At 31.5% G+C, this 16,745-nt stretch overlaps 2 protein-coding genes across 2 annotated transcripts; one reads left to right on the top strand and one right to left on the bottom strand.

Annotated features, from left to right (window-relative positions):
• Window positions 1-411: 411 nt before the first annotated feature.
• On the top strand, window positions 412-1,399 carry LOC145014074 (uncharacterized). Its single transcript, XM_078972443.1, has one exon. It carries the CDS (start codon window positions 484-486, stop codon window positions 1,117-1,119), a length of 636 nt encoding a protein of 211 aa, XP_078828569.1. The 5' UTR covers window positions 412-483; the 3' UTR covers window positions 1,120-1,399.
• Window positions 1,400-13,677: 12,278 nt separating this feature from the next.
• Window positions 13,678-16,404, bottom strand: LOC145014345 (SNF1-related protein kinase regulatory subunit beta-2-like). The gene is made up of 4 exons (XM_078972728.1): window positions 15,836-16,404; window positions 15,256-15,371; window positions 14,992-15,154; window positions 13,678-14,372 (listed from the first exon to the last, which is right to left on the bottom strand). The coding sequence occupies exons 1-4, from the start codon at window positions 16,001-16,003 to the stop codon at window positions 14,037-14,039; spliced, it is 783 nt and encodes a 260-aa protein (XP_078828854.1). The 5' UTR covers window positions 16,004-16,404; the 3' UTR covers window positions 13,678-14,036.
• Between the last annotated feature and the right edge of the window lie 341 nt (window positions 16,405-16,745).

Here is a 16,745-nt window from a genome sequence, read left to right as displayed (position 1 = left end):
TATTTAGTTACTTGTTCGTTTTTTTGTTGTATACCTTTTTTTTCCTATATTGGTTGTTTCGTTACTCAAGGAGTAACAATTTTGTTGTTATTTCTTGTATTATTTCTCCGGGTTGGTTGTTGTTTCGTTACTCAAGGAGTAACAATTTTATTTTTTTATGATACTTATGATTTTTTTTTCTTTTTTATGGTAGAAAGAAATGTTTGCGAAGTTTCGTCGTGACAAAAATGAATATTAAGAATAAATATAAAATTCTACCTAACTATTTAATATTTATAACTAAAATTTTTATATTATTAGATTCTTACACGTAGCATGTAGCAATAATTTGTTTTCAAGAAAATGTCCCCTGAGGTCAGTTTTGTAAATTCACTCAAATCTTGAAAAAATATATATATAAGCATCATTCCACGATTCCATCAGTAACCATCATCAGCGTCGCTTATTCGCATTCATCATATCATCTCCTTCTTTTCTTCAACAATGGAGAATATGTCGGAATACTTTAAGAAAGGGACACCAAAAACCCATTTTATCAAACTCAACAACATCTTCTCCATCTTTATCTTCATATTCATCTTTTCATCTTTTGTGTCTCTTTCTTCTTACACTCACCATTTCTCCTCTTTCGATAGACACTACATCTTCCTCCTCTGCAACGGAATCCTTGTTTTTCTCATCATGAACTTCGATCCTAACCACGTTTCTTCACCAAAAGAGATTCAGTCAGTCGTCACAAGTGACATCAACCCCCCACCTCTGCTAGTCCCATCAGCCATGGAACCAATAGCCGCTGTTATAAAAGAAGAAGAACAACAACAACAAATAAGAAACGAAGATAATGAAATCGAACAAGTTGAGAATGAGGTTTTTGTGTTTGGAGATCGTAATTCTCTTTCAGTCATGCATGATCAGATTGAATATCAAAAGGCCGAGAGTCTTATTGCTTTCATTGATGTACAAGAAACAGTGGAGTCGAAAGAAGCAGCAGAAACAAAGGAATTGAACAAGAAATGTGCGGAATTCATAACAAAGATGAGAGAAAGAATGAGGTTGGAATCATCGAGTCGACATACACTAGTGCTACAAACCCAAACAAATGCAACAATTACCTTTTAATAAGGAGCCGATGCGGATCTTTAACGAGCTTCAAAGATAAACATCAATTAACGAGCCGATCCGAGCTTCATATTATGCTTCACGAGCCGTGATCGAGCTCAAGTCACTAGACTCTAAATGAGCTCAAGCTCGAGCCTCTATAGCTTTTAACGCGTATTAATGGATTAGCGTGAAGCTCGATTTGACTCGGCTCGTTTATGTCCATTATCTTTCTCTTTTTTTTGTTGTTTGTCTACTTTTATTGTTATTATAAATAGTTAACTAATTTCATTTGTTTAAATGTCTACTTAATCATTAGAGTTTCATAAAATATAAAGAAAGACATTTGGTATGAAGGTAAAAAGTTGACTTGGAATTTAAAAAGTATTCCATATAAGATGACAATTGTAGACATGGGACCTTCCAAGACTAGAGAGTCACGGAGGCTTCCTTTTCTTTTCCTTTTCCTTATTGGGGTAATATAGAAAAATCTTGCACCTATTATTCATGGTATCCAGGTTTAATTGAAAATTGTTTCGTTTCATTTTTGTGCATATTATTTAAAGTAGTTAAATTATATTTGAGAGGCCATTTTGTGAAGATATGGTATTATGAAAGAAAGGGTTGGAATAAAGTCCTTGTCTTTAGGGAGTAGTCGTTTTTGTTGAAATATGGAAATCTGCTTAGGATTTCATTGCATAGTTCTTAACAAGGTTCTAAAAAGTTCGTCATGGTTTCGTCATGTCGTGTCATGGCTTCAAGGCTTGTACATGCCGTCAAGCTTTACCAAAATGTCGCATTAACTCATATATTTGTATAAAAATAAATAATACTTGAAAATACATATAAAATATAAATTATATATAAAATTGTCACCTTAAGTCACGATTTACAAACGACGTGGCTCGCCAGACTTGGAAAAGCTTGAGGTTTGACATTGCCACCAAGTCACGTTTTACGTTATTTAGAACATTGATTCTGAATATAAATAATATAATAAGCTATAAAAGGGACCTTGAATTATATATAAGTGTAAGGATAAGGAGCAATATATAATGAACTATACTTTAACAATCTCTTTTAGTTTGAGCATGAGGTTTACGAATGTTCAGATTGTTTTTAATGCCCAAAAATAAATGTTTACGTAGATCCTTTGTAAAAATGTCTACAAATTGGTAAGATGGATAATGCAAAACCTAAACATGTACAATCGAAACGTGTTACCTAACAAAATGTAAGTTGATTTCTATATGTTGGGTTCTTTGATGTTGAACTGAGTTAGAAGCTAAATACATGACACTAACATTGTCACAAAAAAAAAAACTATAATACAAAATAGGGGATGATAAGTGTCGATTCAAGATGGCAAATCACCCAAGAAATTAGATAAAGAGTTGGAGAAGTTTTCCGTTTTTCTTCCTTCAATCATAAAAAGACACATTATAATCAATTAAATATGCATGCATGACTAAACTAAATTGGTTATGAACCTTCTGGAAGGGAAACATGCAATTTACTCTATGCATGTAAAGCTAAAAACTAGGAATTAATACTTCTAACAATACGACTAATTAATTCTTCCTTATGTGCTATTATTATCAATCACGAAACCTGGCAGGCTTTCAGGTTATTCATTTCGGCCTTGCTCTGTCATCTAATAGGTTACTTACTCATGGACTGTTGGATTCACTAATTGGTCTTGTATCAATTGCCCCACCCTTAGCAACAAACTCGTCGTTGAGCTTAGTCAAGTATGTTGGATTAGGTGTCTAAGACAATAACTAAATTAATATAATCTTGAATTATTAGCAAATTTCTTTTCGGTTACCCTAAAACCTAGTAATGGATTGGAATGTTATTTGGAGAGAGAGAGAGAGAGAGAGAGAGAGAGAGAGAGAGATAGAAAGAAAGATAGTGAGTGAGAGAGAAAGAGAAAGAGAGAGAGAGAGAGAGAGAGAGAAAGATTTATTAATTTTTTATATGATTAATAAATTAATTAGAAATCAAACTAAATAATTTATTAATATATTATGATAATAATATACCAATTAGAAATAGTATTGTTTAATTAAAAATTAATCAGAAATTAAATGAATTAATTTTGGGGTTAATTTGATTAATTAAAAGTGGAAAGACTAAAGGAGACAATGTTTAAAAGTTGAGCATTGAGCAATTCTAGGACCTCCCATAAGGGGGACAGTATGGGAGGTTCTAGAGGAGTTCTCTGATGGTTTCTAGAGCTTTTCTTGGGCTTTAAGAAAACTTAGATACCTTATAGGAAAGCAAAATTGATGAGACTTATTCAAGGAAAATGTCTTATCCTAGCATCCATTAATCACCTATATAAACCCTCTAAGGGTTATCATTTTTGGCCATCCTTTTTCTAAGAGAAAAAACTGAAAATCTCCTTCCTCCTCATTTCTCCTCTTTAGCCTCTAATTTGCTAGGGTTTAGGTGTGAGCCATTAAAGGCACGGGACTTCTAGTGCTTGCTTTCTGAAGACTAACAAAGAAGGATTACTAGTTTATTTACAATAATATACTAAAGTATTTATTTTCTAATAACCCTTTAGTAATTTCGAAAATAGCAACCTACTTTTAGAGTTCTTGATATACAATAGTTTGCAAATCATATTGAGAACATAGATCATTTAGGGTGCATGTAAAGTTAGGATTTACGTTTTTCTGCCAAGATAGTTTTTTTTGTAACATATAAAATTCATCAAAGTAGTAGTTGTTGGCTTAGAAGTCCATAAAACGTTGACGAATTTTATCGTAGTTTTCCCAAGTGACTTTAGATATGTCCTAGGAACAAGGATGTGGATGTCTTCATCGGTGGTTCTATGAGTAAAAATAAAGTGGGTTTAGGTATCCCAGGAGTCAATGGTGTATTCTGGTGGCAATAAAATGGGATTAGGATTCCGATGTGTCTGACGTAGAAATAGGATAAGGATTATCCAAGGACACTACCTTATCATAGCATTTCTTAGTCACCTATATAAACCCTTTAAGGGTTATGATTTTCAGCCATCCCTTTCCTAAGAGAGAAAACCGAAAATCTCCTTCCTCCCCTTCTCTCCTATTTAGTCTCCAATTTGCTAGGGATTGAGTGTGAGCCATTAGAGGCATGAGACTTCTGATGCTTGCTTTCTGAAGACCAACAAGGAAGAATTACTAGTGTATTTACAATAATAAACTAAGGTATGTATTTTCTAAGAATGCTTTAGTAATTTCGAAAATAGCAACATACTTTTAGGGTTCTTGATATTCAATAGTTGTTTGTAAATCATAGTGAGAACATAGATCCTTTAGGGTGCATGTGAACTTAGGGTTTATGTTTTTCCACTAAAATAGTTTTTTTGTAATACATAAAACCCATTAGTGGTATCAGATTCATTGTTCTCATTGATCTTACACAAATTTGAATAGATCAAAGTTAGATTTTATATAAACTAAACCCTAAGGAGGTATTTTCGAAATTTTCATAGGGTTCTTGAAACCCTAGCCTCCACCCTATTATTTTCGAAGTTTGCAAGGGTTTTAGACACCCTAGGTTGTTTGCCTAATTTTTGAATTTTGAGGAACCGTTTTAGGGTTTACCTTGTTTTCTTGTTTGTTATTTTAAAAGCCTTAAAATTTCAACAATTAAAACATGATAAACCCTAGTCTATTTTCGAAAACTAGAAGGCTTAGGATAACGATTAAATTGAATTATTTTATTAATTGTTTAATTATATATAATTATTTGATCCATATTGATTAAATTAAATTAATTAATTGCTTAATTAAAAGACAAAAGATTAAATCAAAATTGGTTTATTTTTAAATTAAATTTATTTTATATTAATTTTGATAATTTGAAAATAAACCTAGTATTTTAGAAAAGTTTTAAAATACATCTTATACTATATATAATTAAAATATTAATATAATATATGTATAAGACAAGTCAGTCAAATCGCTAGTACGCCTTATTTACGAAACCATACTATAAGGGGAGTTTAAGGAAGCAGCCTATAAAATGACTGCCATTTGGTATTCACTCTTACCCACCACTCTCTTGTACGGTGGAGGGTCGTTATCCAAATGGATTTTGATAAGACATAATCTGTAACATCTAGAAATTATTATATTTTCTTTTGAACCTTTAAAGTTCGTTTTTGTTGCACATTAGGTCCCCGAAGTGAAAATCTCGCAGTTTTGGTCCTAATCGTGTACGTGGGGTGTGCACCCTTGTATACTTAGTGTAGTTGGTCCTGGTTGAGTACGTTGCACGTACTCCAGTACGCAAGGCGTACGAGGCTCAGACCAAAACCCTAATATTTAGGGTTTATGCACTATTTAAACCCCATTATGGCCTAAGTCCCTCCCCTACCTTAGCCTCCATCCTCTCTCACGACCCTATCAGCAAACCTAATGCATCTTGCCTTTTTTTTTGGAGATTTTGAGTGTTAAAGTGTGCTTTTGGTGGTGAAGTAGGTTGCTCAAGAATGAAACCTTGCCCTTAAGTGTAACATCCCAAAATATGGTCCCAAAAATTTCATTTTTAAAATAGATAAAATAGTATTTCCAAATATCATCCATACATCTCAAAATATCCAATGTATCAAATGTCATGAAAATCAGAGTAAAATATCGTATGCGGAATCCCAATGGTGTGTGCGATACAGTCAACCTGAGCTCTTCCCTTCGCTACCGGAAGTACCTGAAACATAATCTGAAAACAATAAGCACAAAGCTTAGTGAGTTCCCCAAACTACCCTATACCATACAGAATAAATCACATACTGGGCCCCCGCCCGACACCGGGCCTCGCCCGGTATTGAGCCCCGCTCAGTTTACAGATTTGTTGTTCTTAGGCCTTTCTTGTCACTAGGCCTCGCCCACTATACACATACAATATATCACATAAACATGCTAATAAATATAATGATCATAAACACTAACATCTGATCTAGTCCTCGGGCCTCGCCCGACATCGAGCCTCGTTCGGTATACATAGTAGCAAAAAACACATGCAAGGGTCACACAGACTCCTAGTATCCTATCATAGTTAATAAGGGTCGATATTGGTGCCTTAGACCCACTAAACCCAGTGAGGACACTCACCTCAAATGCTGAATCTCACAAAAAGAAATCCATAGTTGCTACCCTGACGACTCCTCGAGCTATCAGAGAAAAATAACACCCAATCACTACATGGGTTCCAACTATAACCAATAATCCATACTTGAGGTAAATTGATCATTTTACCCCTGGCCTAGCTTGATCCACAACTAAGGCCCAAGACCACATACCACTAAGGCCCAAACTAAATAATTTTCCAAAGCCCATTAATAGCCAACTTATGACCCAAATTTCCAAATATGCATAAACCCCTCTAATGGGCTGTACCCTATAGCCCAAACATATCTATAGTCCAAAAACCTGATTTCAGATGGCCACTATAGCCCAAAGCAACAATGTCCAAGAAACTAGGCCAAACCAAGGCCTAAACAATGGCAAGCCAAACTGCTTGAGTACGCGGTGTGTACTTCGTTGTACGCCAATCTTACAAGCTGCATGGCTTGTACGCTGCGCGTACAAGCTTGTACGCCTAACATACTCACCCATTAAGCCTTTTCTTCATTAAGTCCTTAACCACTTAAGTTTAGGAGTCCCAAACACATATCTGAATCATATACGGCCTATTAACCCATAAAGTCGACATCTTGGTGGCTTTGCATGCACCAAATGGGCCTAAACTCAAAATATAACAATCTACTTCCATGTAAATGGCCATTACTCATGCATGGTTGGATTAAAGCTTCAAAGGTTGCAACTTTATATGACTCTAGGACTCAAAGAGCACCAAGAGTAGCAACTCTAAGCTTCAGAAACTGAAATAATCCATAAGGACTCATCTATAGGAGCAAAAAGAATCCAAAAGCTAAAACATAGAGATCTGATTTTCTAGAGATCAAGATCAAGACTTTATACCTTGCACAAGCTAGAATTGAAGCATAAAATATGGATCTATAAGCTTCTCCTTGAACCACCACCTTGCTCCAAACTTCTCCTCCTTGAAAATGAAACAAAATACACCAAAATGCACTCAAAGGACCTTTCAAGCTCAAGAACACTCAACATTAGGGTTAGGGTTTTGTGGAGGTTATTTAGGGACTAGATGGAGGCTGGTAAAGAAGATATTTAGGTCATAATGTTCTTTAAATAATGCTCAAACCCTAAATATTAGGGTTTTAGGGACTGACCATGTACGCTGTGCGTACTCCTTTGTACGCAGCGTGTATGTGCATGACACCCGCGTTCATTCCTCACCAGTACATCCAATGTACATAGGGTATTACGCCCGTGTACTGCACCCCTAAGCCAAATAAGAAAGGATCTAATGGATCAAGGTCCAAATCATAACAATTAATTAACCCGAATTACTATAAATACCCTGGAAATTATTGAGTGTTACATATAAACTTGAAAAGCACAAGATTTAGCAATCCTAGTTCCTGGAGTGGCTCAAACTCACAAGGAGGACTCAACACCCTTAAATAAGCACAAATCTAGCCCTAAATCCATAAACCAAAACAAGAAGCGAAGGTATGAACTTGATACCCTAAATGAGCTGGAAATGAAGTTGAGCTGGAAATAAAGCCAAGAGTATGGATCTATAGGTCTTCCTTTGAACCACAAGCTAGCACCAAACACCTTTTTCCTTGATAATGAGCAAAAGCACACCAAAATGCACACTTAGATCACACAAACACTAAATGAGAGATTAGGGTTTCCAAAATGAGGCTAAAGGTCAGTGGAGGCTGAGAAATAAGAGAGCCCTTGAGCTTACAAGGATATTTAAATAGTGCTCAAACCCTAAAAATTAGGGTTTGGCCCTCTGCCAATTACGCGGGGCGTACTCGCACAGAGACGCGTTTTCTTCCTTGCATGCATGCGACCGACTTGCAAATCTTTTCCATTAATGGTCATATATATCAATTATTTAAACAACTATAACTCCCTCGTCTTAGGTCTGTTTCACCTTAAAACTTTATATCCACAGAAAGGTGACGAGAAGCCCTACATTTCTGTCAGCTCACCTTCACCTTAAAACTTCCCGAACAGAAACCCAAATTCATAAAGCCTACTACCAATTTACCAAAATACCCCTTGGTTTAAAACCCAACCTGAATACCAAAATCGTATACATCACCCACACCCAAAAGGGTAACGATTCAGAATAGGGCGTTAAATGACATGTGTCAGAATGAAATATATCCTCCCTAATAAATCAAAATATTTTTACCACATGTCATTCTTTCATTTATTTGAACACATGGCATTTTCTAATATTTTTGAATAAAATTTTTTCCATGTGTGATTTTCTTATTGTTTTATCTTCTCTTAATTTTTTTTTTCGAAACAACAAATAAACTAAACTACTTTTAAATTATTATACCTATGTCCATTGCAAGACTTAAACCCTCGACCTTAATGAGGGATGACAACACCTACACAATATTTACACCTCAATTAATAATTGACTTAACTGAAAATAATAAACAAATTACAATTTAACTACTCATATATTATATTTAATATGTTTCTTTTTAAATTAAAAATCTAAATTTTAAATTTTAAATCTAAAATTTCAAATTTAAATAAATTTCTGTATAAACTTTCATATTAAAATTTTTGTTTTAACCAACTCGTATAACGTACAACTCCCACAACTTTATATATATATATATATATATATATATATATATATATATATATATATATATATATATATATATATATATAGCAAGTAGAATTTTTTTTATTTATTAGGTTAGATAATTATATTAGAAATTTTTTATTTTATTAGGTTAGATAAGTATATTATTAGGCATGCTTTAATAATAGTTGATACACAAAACAAAATTTTCACGCTCATATGTGTTTCCCTGACCCATGAGGCCATGAGGCCCATGACAATGTCTTAAAGTTCTTGCTCATTTAAGATGTAATAATAATGTCATATGATCGGTTTAAAAATTGGACTCGCTTAAATTGATTGGGCCCGAACTGAACCCAAAACGTTAAAATTGTGAATAAAATTGTGTATTACCCATTTAGTTTTAAATTTTATATGATATTTATATAATAAAAATTCAGGATCTATTTTTTTTTTAAAAAAAAAAAATTAGGACTTATTTTATATTATTGGACTAAATAAGAAACAAATAAATAAAAGACATGGTGAACCTTATATTTAAATTTGCAAATCAAATGATTAATATTATCAAAACTCATCATACATCGGAAATAAAAAGAAAGAGATGTAGTTGTTTGATGTTATAAAAATAAATTGTAAAGTTTTATACGGAGACTTAAAAAACAACACAACCCTTCTATATTGTTGGTTTTAAAAAATGGTTTTTGCAAATGAGTTAAAAAAAATCCATTTGTGAAATTTTTTATTTTATTTTATTTTATTTATTATTATTTATTATTATTATTATTATTATTATTATTATTATTATTTGCAAAAGTCCGAGTTTAAGCATCAAGTAGGCACTTTTTACTCCTTTTAAGGCATTTAACTAGTCATGTTGAACTCGCGTTTTTGTAAATCTAGATCTTTTTTTATTGGTTCGACTCGGTCCATCACATGTAGTGTTCACTCTTTGTTTTTTTCGCTTCACTTAATTAGGAACTAGGTGTGTTTCTATTATAGATTTGTTATTGTTGGTAGCTGATAGGTAGTAGCTAATGGGCGGCGGCTGGTAGTTAAAAACTGGAAGCTATAATTTTTATTTGTATATGAGTGTTCGTTAAAATTAGCTAGAAAATTTTAAAACATATAAAGTAACATAAAATGACATCTTTCTAAAATATAAAATAGAAACATAAATTCAAAAAAAAAATAATTAAATCAATTTGCAAAGTTATGAAACGCTCTTTGAAATAGTCTTTGATTTGAAGTATTTTGTAGATGTTAAAAGCTTGAAGTTCTCAAAAGTTACATACCTAACATGTCCTATCCCTTCTTAATGCAATTATACTCGTTTTGTAGTTGTGTGCCTTACTATCGTTCATTCAAAAATATATATCAATTATAGTTAATATTTATATAATAATATAGGAAAAATGAGTTATAATGATAAGTTTGTTTTAAAATGATTCGAAAAATAGAGTATCGTTTTTTCAGGTCTTTGTATAAATCTCCGTCTTAGGAACCAGAGAGGTTGTTCAAGTTGCATATTGAGAGTAGAAGATAAAATAAAGATTTGAATCTTTTGAAGGTTTCTAGGATTTGTCGAGTGAGATTGTTCCCAACAAGATCGATCATTTTTAATTTTAGGCAAGCAAGAAGATTATCAAGAATAGCACATAGAAATTTGTTATCAGCTAAATCAAGGAACGTAAGGTTTATCATTGATGAGTAGTTTAGATCAATTGAACCAATGAGCAAATTGTTTCTTAAGATAAACGAAGAAATGCTTCCATAATTACATAACGAAGGGGGTATTGTACCAAAAAGATTATTCGAATGAGTAGCAGAAAATAGCTTAAATTTGGAAATGTATGAAAGAAATCAGGTAGATTTCATGAAATTAGATTCAAGGAAACACTGAATTAAACAAGATTCGAAGGATTTGCATGTAGACAAAGATGTTCTAAAGAGCTACAATTCATAAATTCTGGTGGGATCTCGCCATTAAAGTAATTCACATCTAATTTATGCTCCTTAATTTTAGTGGAGTTGATGCACTATGGTTAATTTCTTTAAAAAAATGTCGAAATATTTTAGCCAAAAAACAAAGGGTAAACAGTGGCAATTTGGTCTTTCTTGCATATGACATAGATGCATGCATAATTAAGTCATTATAGCATTATACTCTAGAATTCTCAAATTACATTGTTGTTATAACAATAAATGGAAGTAAGATGTTATACTAAACAAATGAGACAAAATGGTAGAATAAGGCATATACATACCTTTCAAAAACCACAGACCTATTCTTTCAAACATTTTAACAATGTGAAAAGTAATATACAAGCAATATCAATCTATTTTTATTTAATGCATCATACCTCTCAAAACAATACACGGACAATGTAGTAATACTAGGAAATAGCAAGAGGGGAGCGATATTAAAACTTACTTACCCTTAGAAATCATTTTCCCAATAATATATTCATATCATTATACTTAATTACAATATAAATAATTATTAATTAATAGATTATATAATAATCAATGGTGATAAATTAGCGGTCAAATTGAAAAAGAATAATGTCAAAAAAATTAACAAAGAATGTCAAAAATGAAAATTGGCAATTAGAAAAATCAACTATGTCATAGCACATAATAGCAAAGAAATTTATATGAAAAGCAAATTAATATACGCTTAAATGAAAAAAATGATATGTTTATTTGTTTATTTATTTAATTATGTATGTGTGTCAAAGTATATCTTGTTTATATATCTATATTTAAGTTAATTTGTATCTCTTTATTTTAAAAAATTTAGATATCATCTTTTAGTTAATTCGTATGTCTGAATTTTAAAGTTATCTCAAACATGCATTTTAATGTTATCTCAAATGTATATTATTGAGAAAATTGTAAATTTAGCCAAATATGTTAATTAGTTTATGGAAAATAGCAAAAAAAAAAAAAACTCAAATTACATTTTTAGCTACCAAAATTGCACATGGATTTAGCCTAGTGATATTTGGTGTTATCCTCCTTCCTTGAGGTTGAGGGTTCAAGTTCTATCGTGACATAGGTTGATTTAATGTGTAGTTTAGGAGTAGGTTAGATTTGTCGTTTAAAAAAAAAAGATTAAGCTCATCTGCTATTTTTTAAGCCATCTATGAACGTACAAGTCGCTAACGCACAACTATGCTTTATAGCGACTTGTACATAATATCTCTGCAATTTCCTCTCATCACAACTGCGATTTTGCGTTTTTTTTAATGTGTAGTTTAGGAGTAGGTTAGATTTGTCGTTTAAAAAAAAAAGATTAAGCTCATTTGCTATTTTTTAAGCCATCTATGAACGTACAAGTCGTTAACGCACAACTATGCTTTATAGCGACTTGTACATAATATCTCTGCAATTTCCTCTCATCACAACTGCGATTTTGCGTTTTTTTTAATTTAGTTTTTTTTTTTTTTAACTAAAACATTAATAGGGTTTGACTACGAAACAACCTTATTATGTATAAAGTTTTGCAAAAAAATTATCACTTTAATTGTTATTTCTTTAACAAATTTGTTTAAAACCTCTTTAATAAAATGAATTCGTCCATAATGCTTCTAAAGAGAAAGTTCTCCAACAAAGAGTTTAAAAAATGAAAGAAAAAAAATTACGTTTTTATACCCCTAAAAAATGGGAAATCACAAATGGACGCGAAATCACAGATGAACTTAGTCAATTTGCGAACATACAACTCACTAAAGCACGAATGTGCTTTAACGATTTATACGTTCACAGATGGACAAGTAAGATCGCAAATGGTTTAAGTTTTTTTTTGACTATTTTTCACAAAGTAATTAAGAGATTAAGCTATATTTGTAATTTAAAAAAGTATCTTTCAAGACATAACTTTTAATAGTTTTTACCTTATAGCTTTTGCCCACAAATTTTGCACAATAAAAAGCTACAACTTTTGGTTTTTCAGCCACCAAACAAAACACTCATAGTATATAAACTAGTTAAAAGATCAATAAAAATAAAGTAATTATAAATATAACTAAATTCCAATTTTTATGGTTGTGAAACAAAATTACTATTAATAATAGGACAAGTTGTAATGCATGGTGTAAAAACATGTTAATAGTAAAGTATAATTTTAATCTCTCAATTTTATACAATATGTCCTTTTTAATCATTTTATTTTGTAAAATGATATTTTTCATCATTTAATTTTTAAAATATCATTTTTATCCTTTGCATCTTCAACTTTGTAAAATATCATTTTTATCCATTTCGTTTTCTGAACTTCCATACTTATCCCGTAGTATATATTAATACGATTTTTTCATCATGTACTTTGCAAAATGTATTTTTCACTATTTTTTTTAAAATGTTACTTTGATCATCTCAACAAAAAATATCATTTGGCGTAAAATACAACTTTTAACCCTTAACATTGTGTAATGGTTACTTGCAACCTAAAATGCAACTTTAATCCTTCAACTTCGTATAATCTTTTACTTGCAATCATTGTATATCATAAAATGATATTTTTCATCATTTTACTTTTTAAAATATCACTTTTACCCCTTCCCCCTTAAACTTTGTAAAATATCAGTTTTACTCATTCGTTTTTCACTCCTAATACGCAAGAAAAACACATAAAAACTCGCTGCCAAAGGGAGACTCAATTACTAGTTGATTTCTAATATATAAATACATTTATATAATAAAAAATTACAATGTTTAGCAAACTAATCGGGTAGTCTTCCACATAAAAAAAAATTGATCCATCACCGTAAAGTACAACACTTTACAACTATCATACAAGTTAATAAATTATAAATTTTATGTATAGGAATCCAAATTGTTAAATGGTACAATCAGCTCCGAATTAATTACCTAAATAAAAAACAAAACAGAAAAAAAATTAATTTTTAATTAAAGTAGATCGAATTATGCTTGAAAGTCTTTTAACAATTCAAAAGAGGTATCCAATGTTGGCTTGTAAACGGGGTATTATGTGTGGCCTTTCAAACAGAGAACCGATTTATAAATGGTTCTAATCATATATACTAAAAAAAAATTCCAATTACAAAATGGAGTAATCATATAGTAGAATCTTTATAAATCAAGATCTTACCTTTTCCTTAACTATAGACTCAATGGCCTCCAAAACACAAATTCTGATCTAAAAAGCCCAAAATAAACAAAAAAAAAAAAGAACACGAAACATTAAAATAAAATTGTTTACTTTCTTACTTTCTTGCTTTTTTAAATGGTTTGTAAAGCACCGTTGTCACAAATTTTGACCGAAATCGTTGGGAAGAACTCAGAGCAACAACGGGTTGACTGCTATCATCTCTCTTAATATACAAATGGTCCAAATTGGCTGATAAAGGTTTCTGAAAAACCCCTTCATAGTTCTTGGAAAAAGATGCTTGATTCAAAGGCATATGTTGTAATAGCGGGGGCATTTCGGGTAATTTCTCACTATAATCATCTAAAGTGAAGGATGCATTGTTGTAGCTTGAGATTGGGGAAGAAGGGTATTCGGTTTCTTGATCGCTCACCACGTTTTCATTGTAATAACCCTGAAAAATACCAAAATATTAAAAAGACAAAATCTTAAGTTGCGTTTGGTTGTGGAAAATTTTCAAGTGAAAATGAAAATTTTCAAATGGAAATGAAAATTTTGAAAACGTATTTTGTTGATTCAGTTTTCAAAATATTTTCCAAATCGTATGTAAATTAGAAAAACGATTTTTATAGTTTTCCAAAGTTTTTTAAATTTCTAAAATGGAAAAAGAAAAAACTCCACTAGTTTAAACTTTAAACCAAACGCGTTTTCTAAATTTTCATTGAAATCTGAATATTAAAACTCAAACTCTATTTTCTCAAAACGTTTTCTAGAAAAATAAATGCAATTTTGGTCACACAACTAAAAGGTAAATGTTTTTCCATGGGTGAAATTACCAACGGGTCCCACAACCAACATTACAAAAAAAGTAAATATCAATACCAAACTAACAACCGGTCCCACAACCAAAAAAGGTAAATGAACCCCATGGGTGTCAACATAGAGCGGTAAATCATAACGTTAAGTTTCTCTAGATTCTCACATCCTTACTGTTACATCCTTACTTACTGGCACTGAAGACTGACAGTGACAGTGACAGAGATAATGATAGTAGAATGACTAAAGAAGTATACCTTTAAGTCCAAAACATTGTAAATATTCCCAAACTCATCACTTTCGTGTGGTAAATCAGGAGAATAAGTCCATTCCCCATCAACGATAAAACGATAATGGTAAACACCAGAATTTAGCACCTTAAGAATTGAGAAATGAGTGCCTGAACCTTCTAATAACTCCCTGATAGAATAAAAAGATTCAAGAAAACCGACAAAAAAAATTATAAAACTTCTCATCAAAAAAAAAAAAAAAAAAAAGAGAATAAGAAATATCATTTCAACCTCGTCTTCCAGTTATCCCATGATCCTTCAATTGCAACATGCTTTCCACCATGAGTCCAATCGATTACTGCTGGTATGCTTATGTTGTTATCTGGGTTGAATTCGCCTCTTTGACTCTGCATTTGCAAGTTTTTATATGGTAATTAATCCGTTTTTATTTTCGTAACATGCTTTTTGTATGTAACTCTTTGATTATTTTTAGATTATATTACTTCGATAACTTTACTTTACCTATTAATTTACTAATTTTGTATATACATATAGTTGCAACAAAATTAATTGGCATTTGATATATTAAACACCATCATAATGTGACTATTACAACTTCATGCAACAAAAATGTAACTTGTGCAAATGAATCTTAATTCTCGAAGAATTAAAAAAAAAAAAAAAAAACTATATTTTGCAAGAAAGAAACGACTTTTAGAAATCAACAATTGTAGCATAAACAATTCTATTATATGATTTTTCTTACTCATGTTTATATAAAGATTTACCCCATTAAAGACCCAATTTTGCAAGAAACAAAACCTATAAATACAAATTACCCATTCAACCACTATGTAGAAGCTTGAGTTACCTGAGGAGCGATAGCCATGGGGAACTGAGAAGCCCTAGGGGGGTGAAGCATATGCGTAGGATAGCAGTTGTTACTGTTAACTTGCGCCGGTCGATGGCCACATTCCATGTAGTAATCAGCTTGATCAAACTCTTTACTCTTTACTTCTCTACCACTAACATTACCCATTAGTGCAGAATTTTGTTAGAAACACTAAAAAGTCATATTCATGCTTTTAGATCAAGAACACAACTCGTGAATCCATCAACGACGATGAAGAACAGAAAGAATGGAAAAATCCCAAGTCAGAAAACGAGAAGAAATGGGGATTAATGGTTTTTATACATAACCATGTCTTTGTTTTTCTATTTTAGAGAGAGGAATCAATAAATAAGCATATAATTAAGCACAAAGAAGGAGAGCAGGTAACATGATGGAAAGCCCTTTTTGTCCTCTTTGTTTCTCTCACAAACACACACGAAAACACACAGTGGGTCTTTTTTTTTTTTTTTTTTTTCCCTCTTTTTCTAGAACTCCGGTTCTTGGTGGAGAAAAAAGCTACAAGTGTACTGGTGTGTTTATTCTCCAATGAGTTTGGAGGATCCTTTGTTTGAGGAAGTGTGGGTGGATTAATTATGCTTATTTTATTTGTTTAGTTTGACTAAATTACAATTTTGGTCCTTATGCTTTTTCTTTTAGGTTTAAAAGCGTTTTTGTATTTTATTTTGATTTTGATATTATCTTTATTTATTATATCATAAGAGCTTTTAGAACTTATTGCATTTTGGATTACCTCATTTATTAACATTGGAAATTTGTTTTGTACGTCTAGTTGGTTTCATTCAATATTATTTATTTTTACACTCGTAAGTGTATAAAATCTATGTCATTTTTTATTAAAGGACTTATAGGTCAGCGATATGAAGTGGTG

This window comes from Lactuca saligna, chromosome 9 (assembly GCF_052625555.1).
Source record: "Lactuca saligna cultivar CGN05327 chromosome 9, ASM5262555v1, whole genome shotgun sequence".
Classification (NCBI taxonomy): Eukaryota; Viridiplantae; Streptophyta; class Magnoliopsida; order Asterales; family Asteraceae; genus Lactuca; species Lactuca saligna.
The sequence above is the reverse complement of the archived record's forward strand: the minus strand, read 5'-3'. Positions and strand labels throughout refer to the sequence as shown.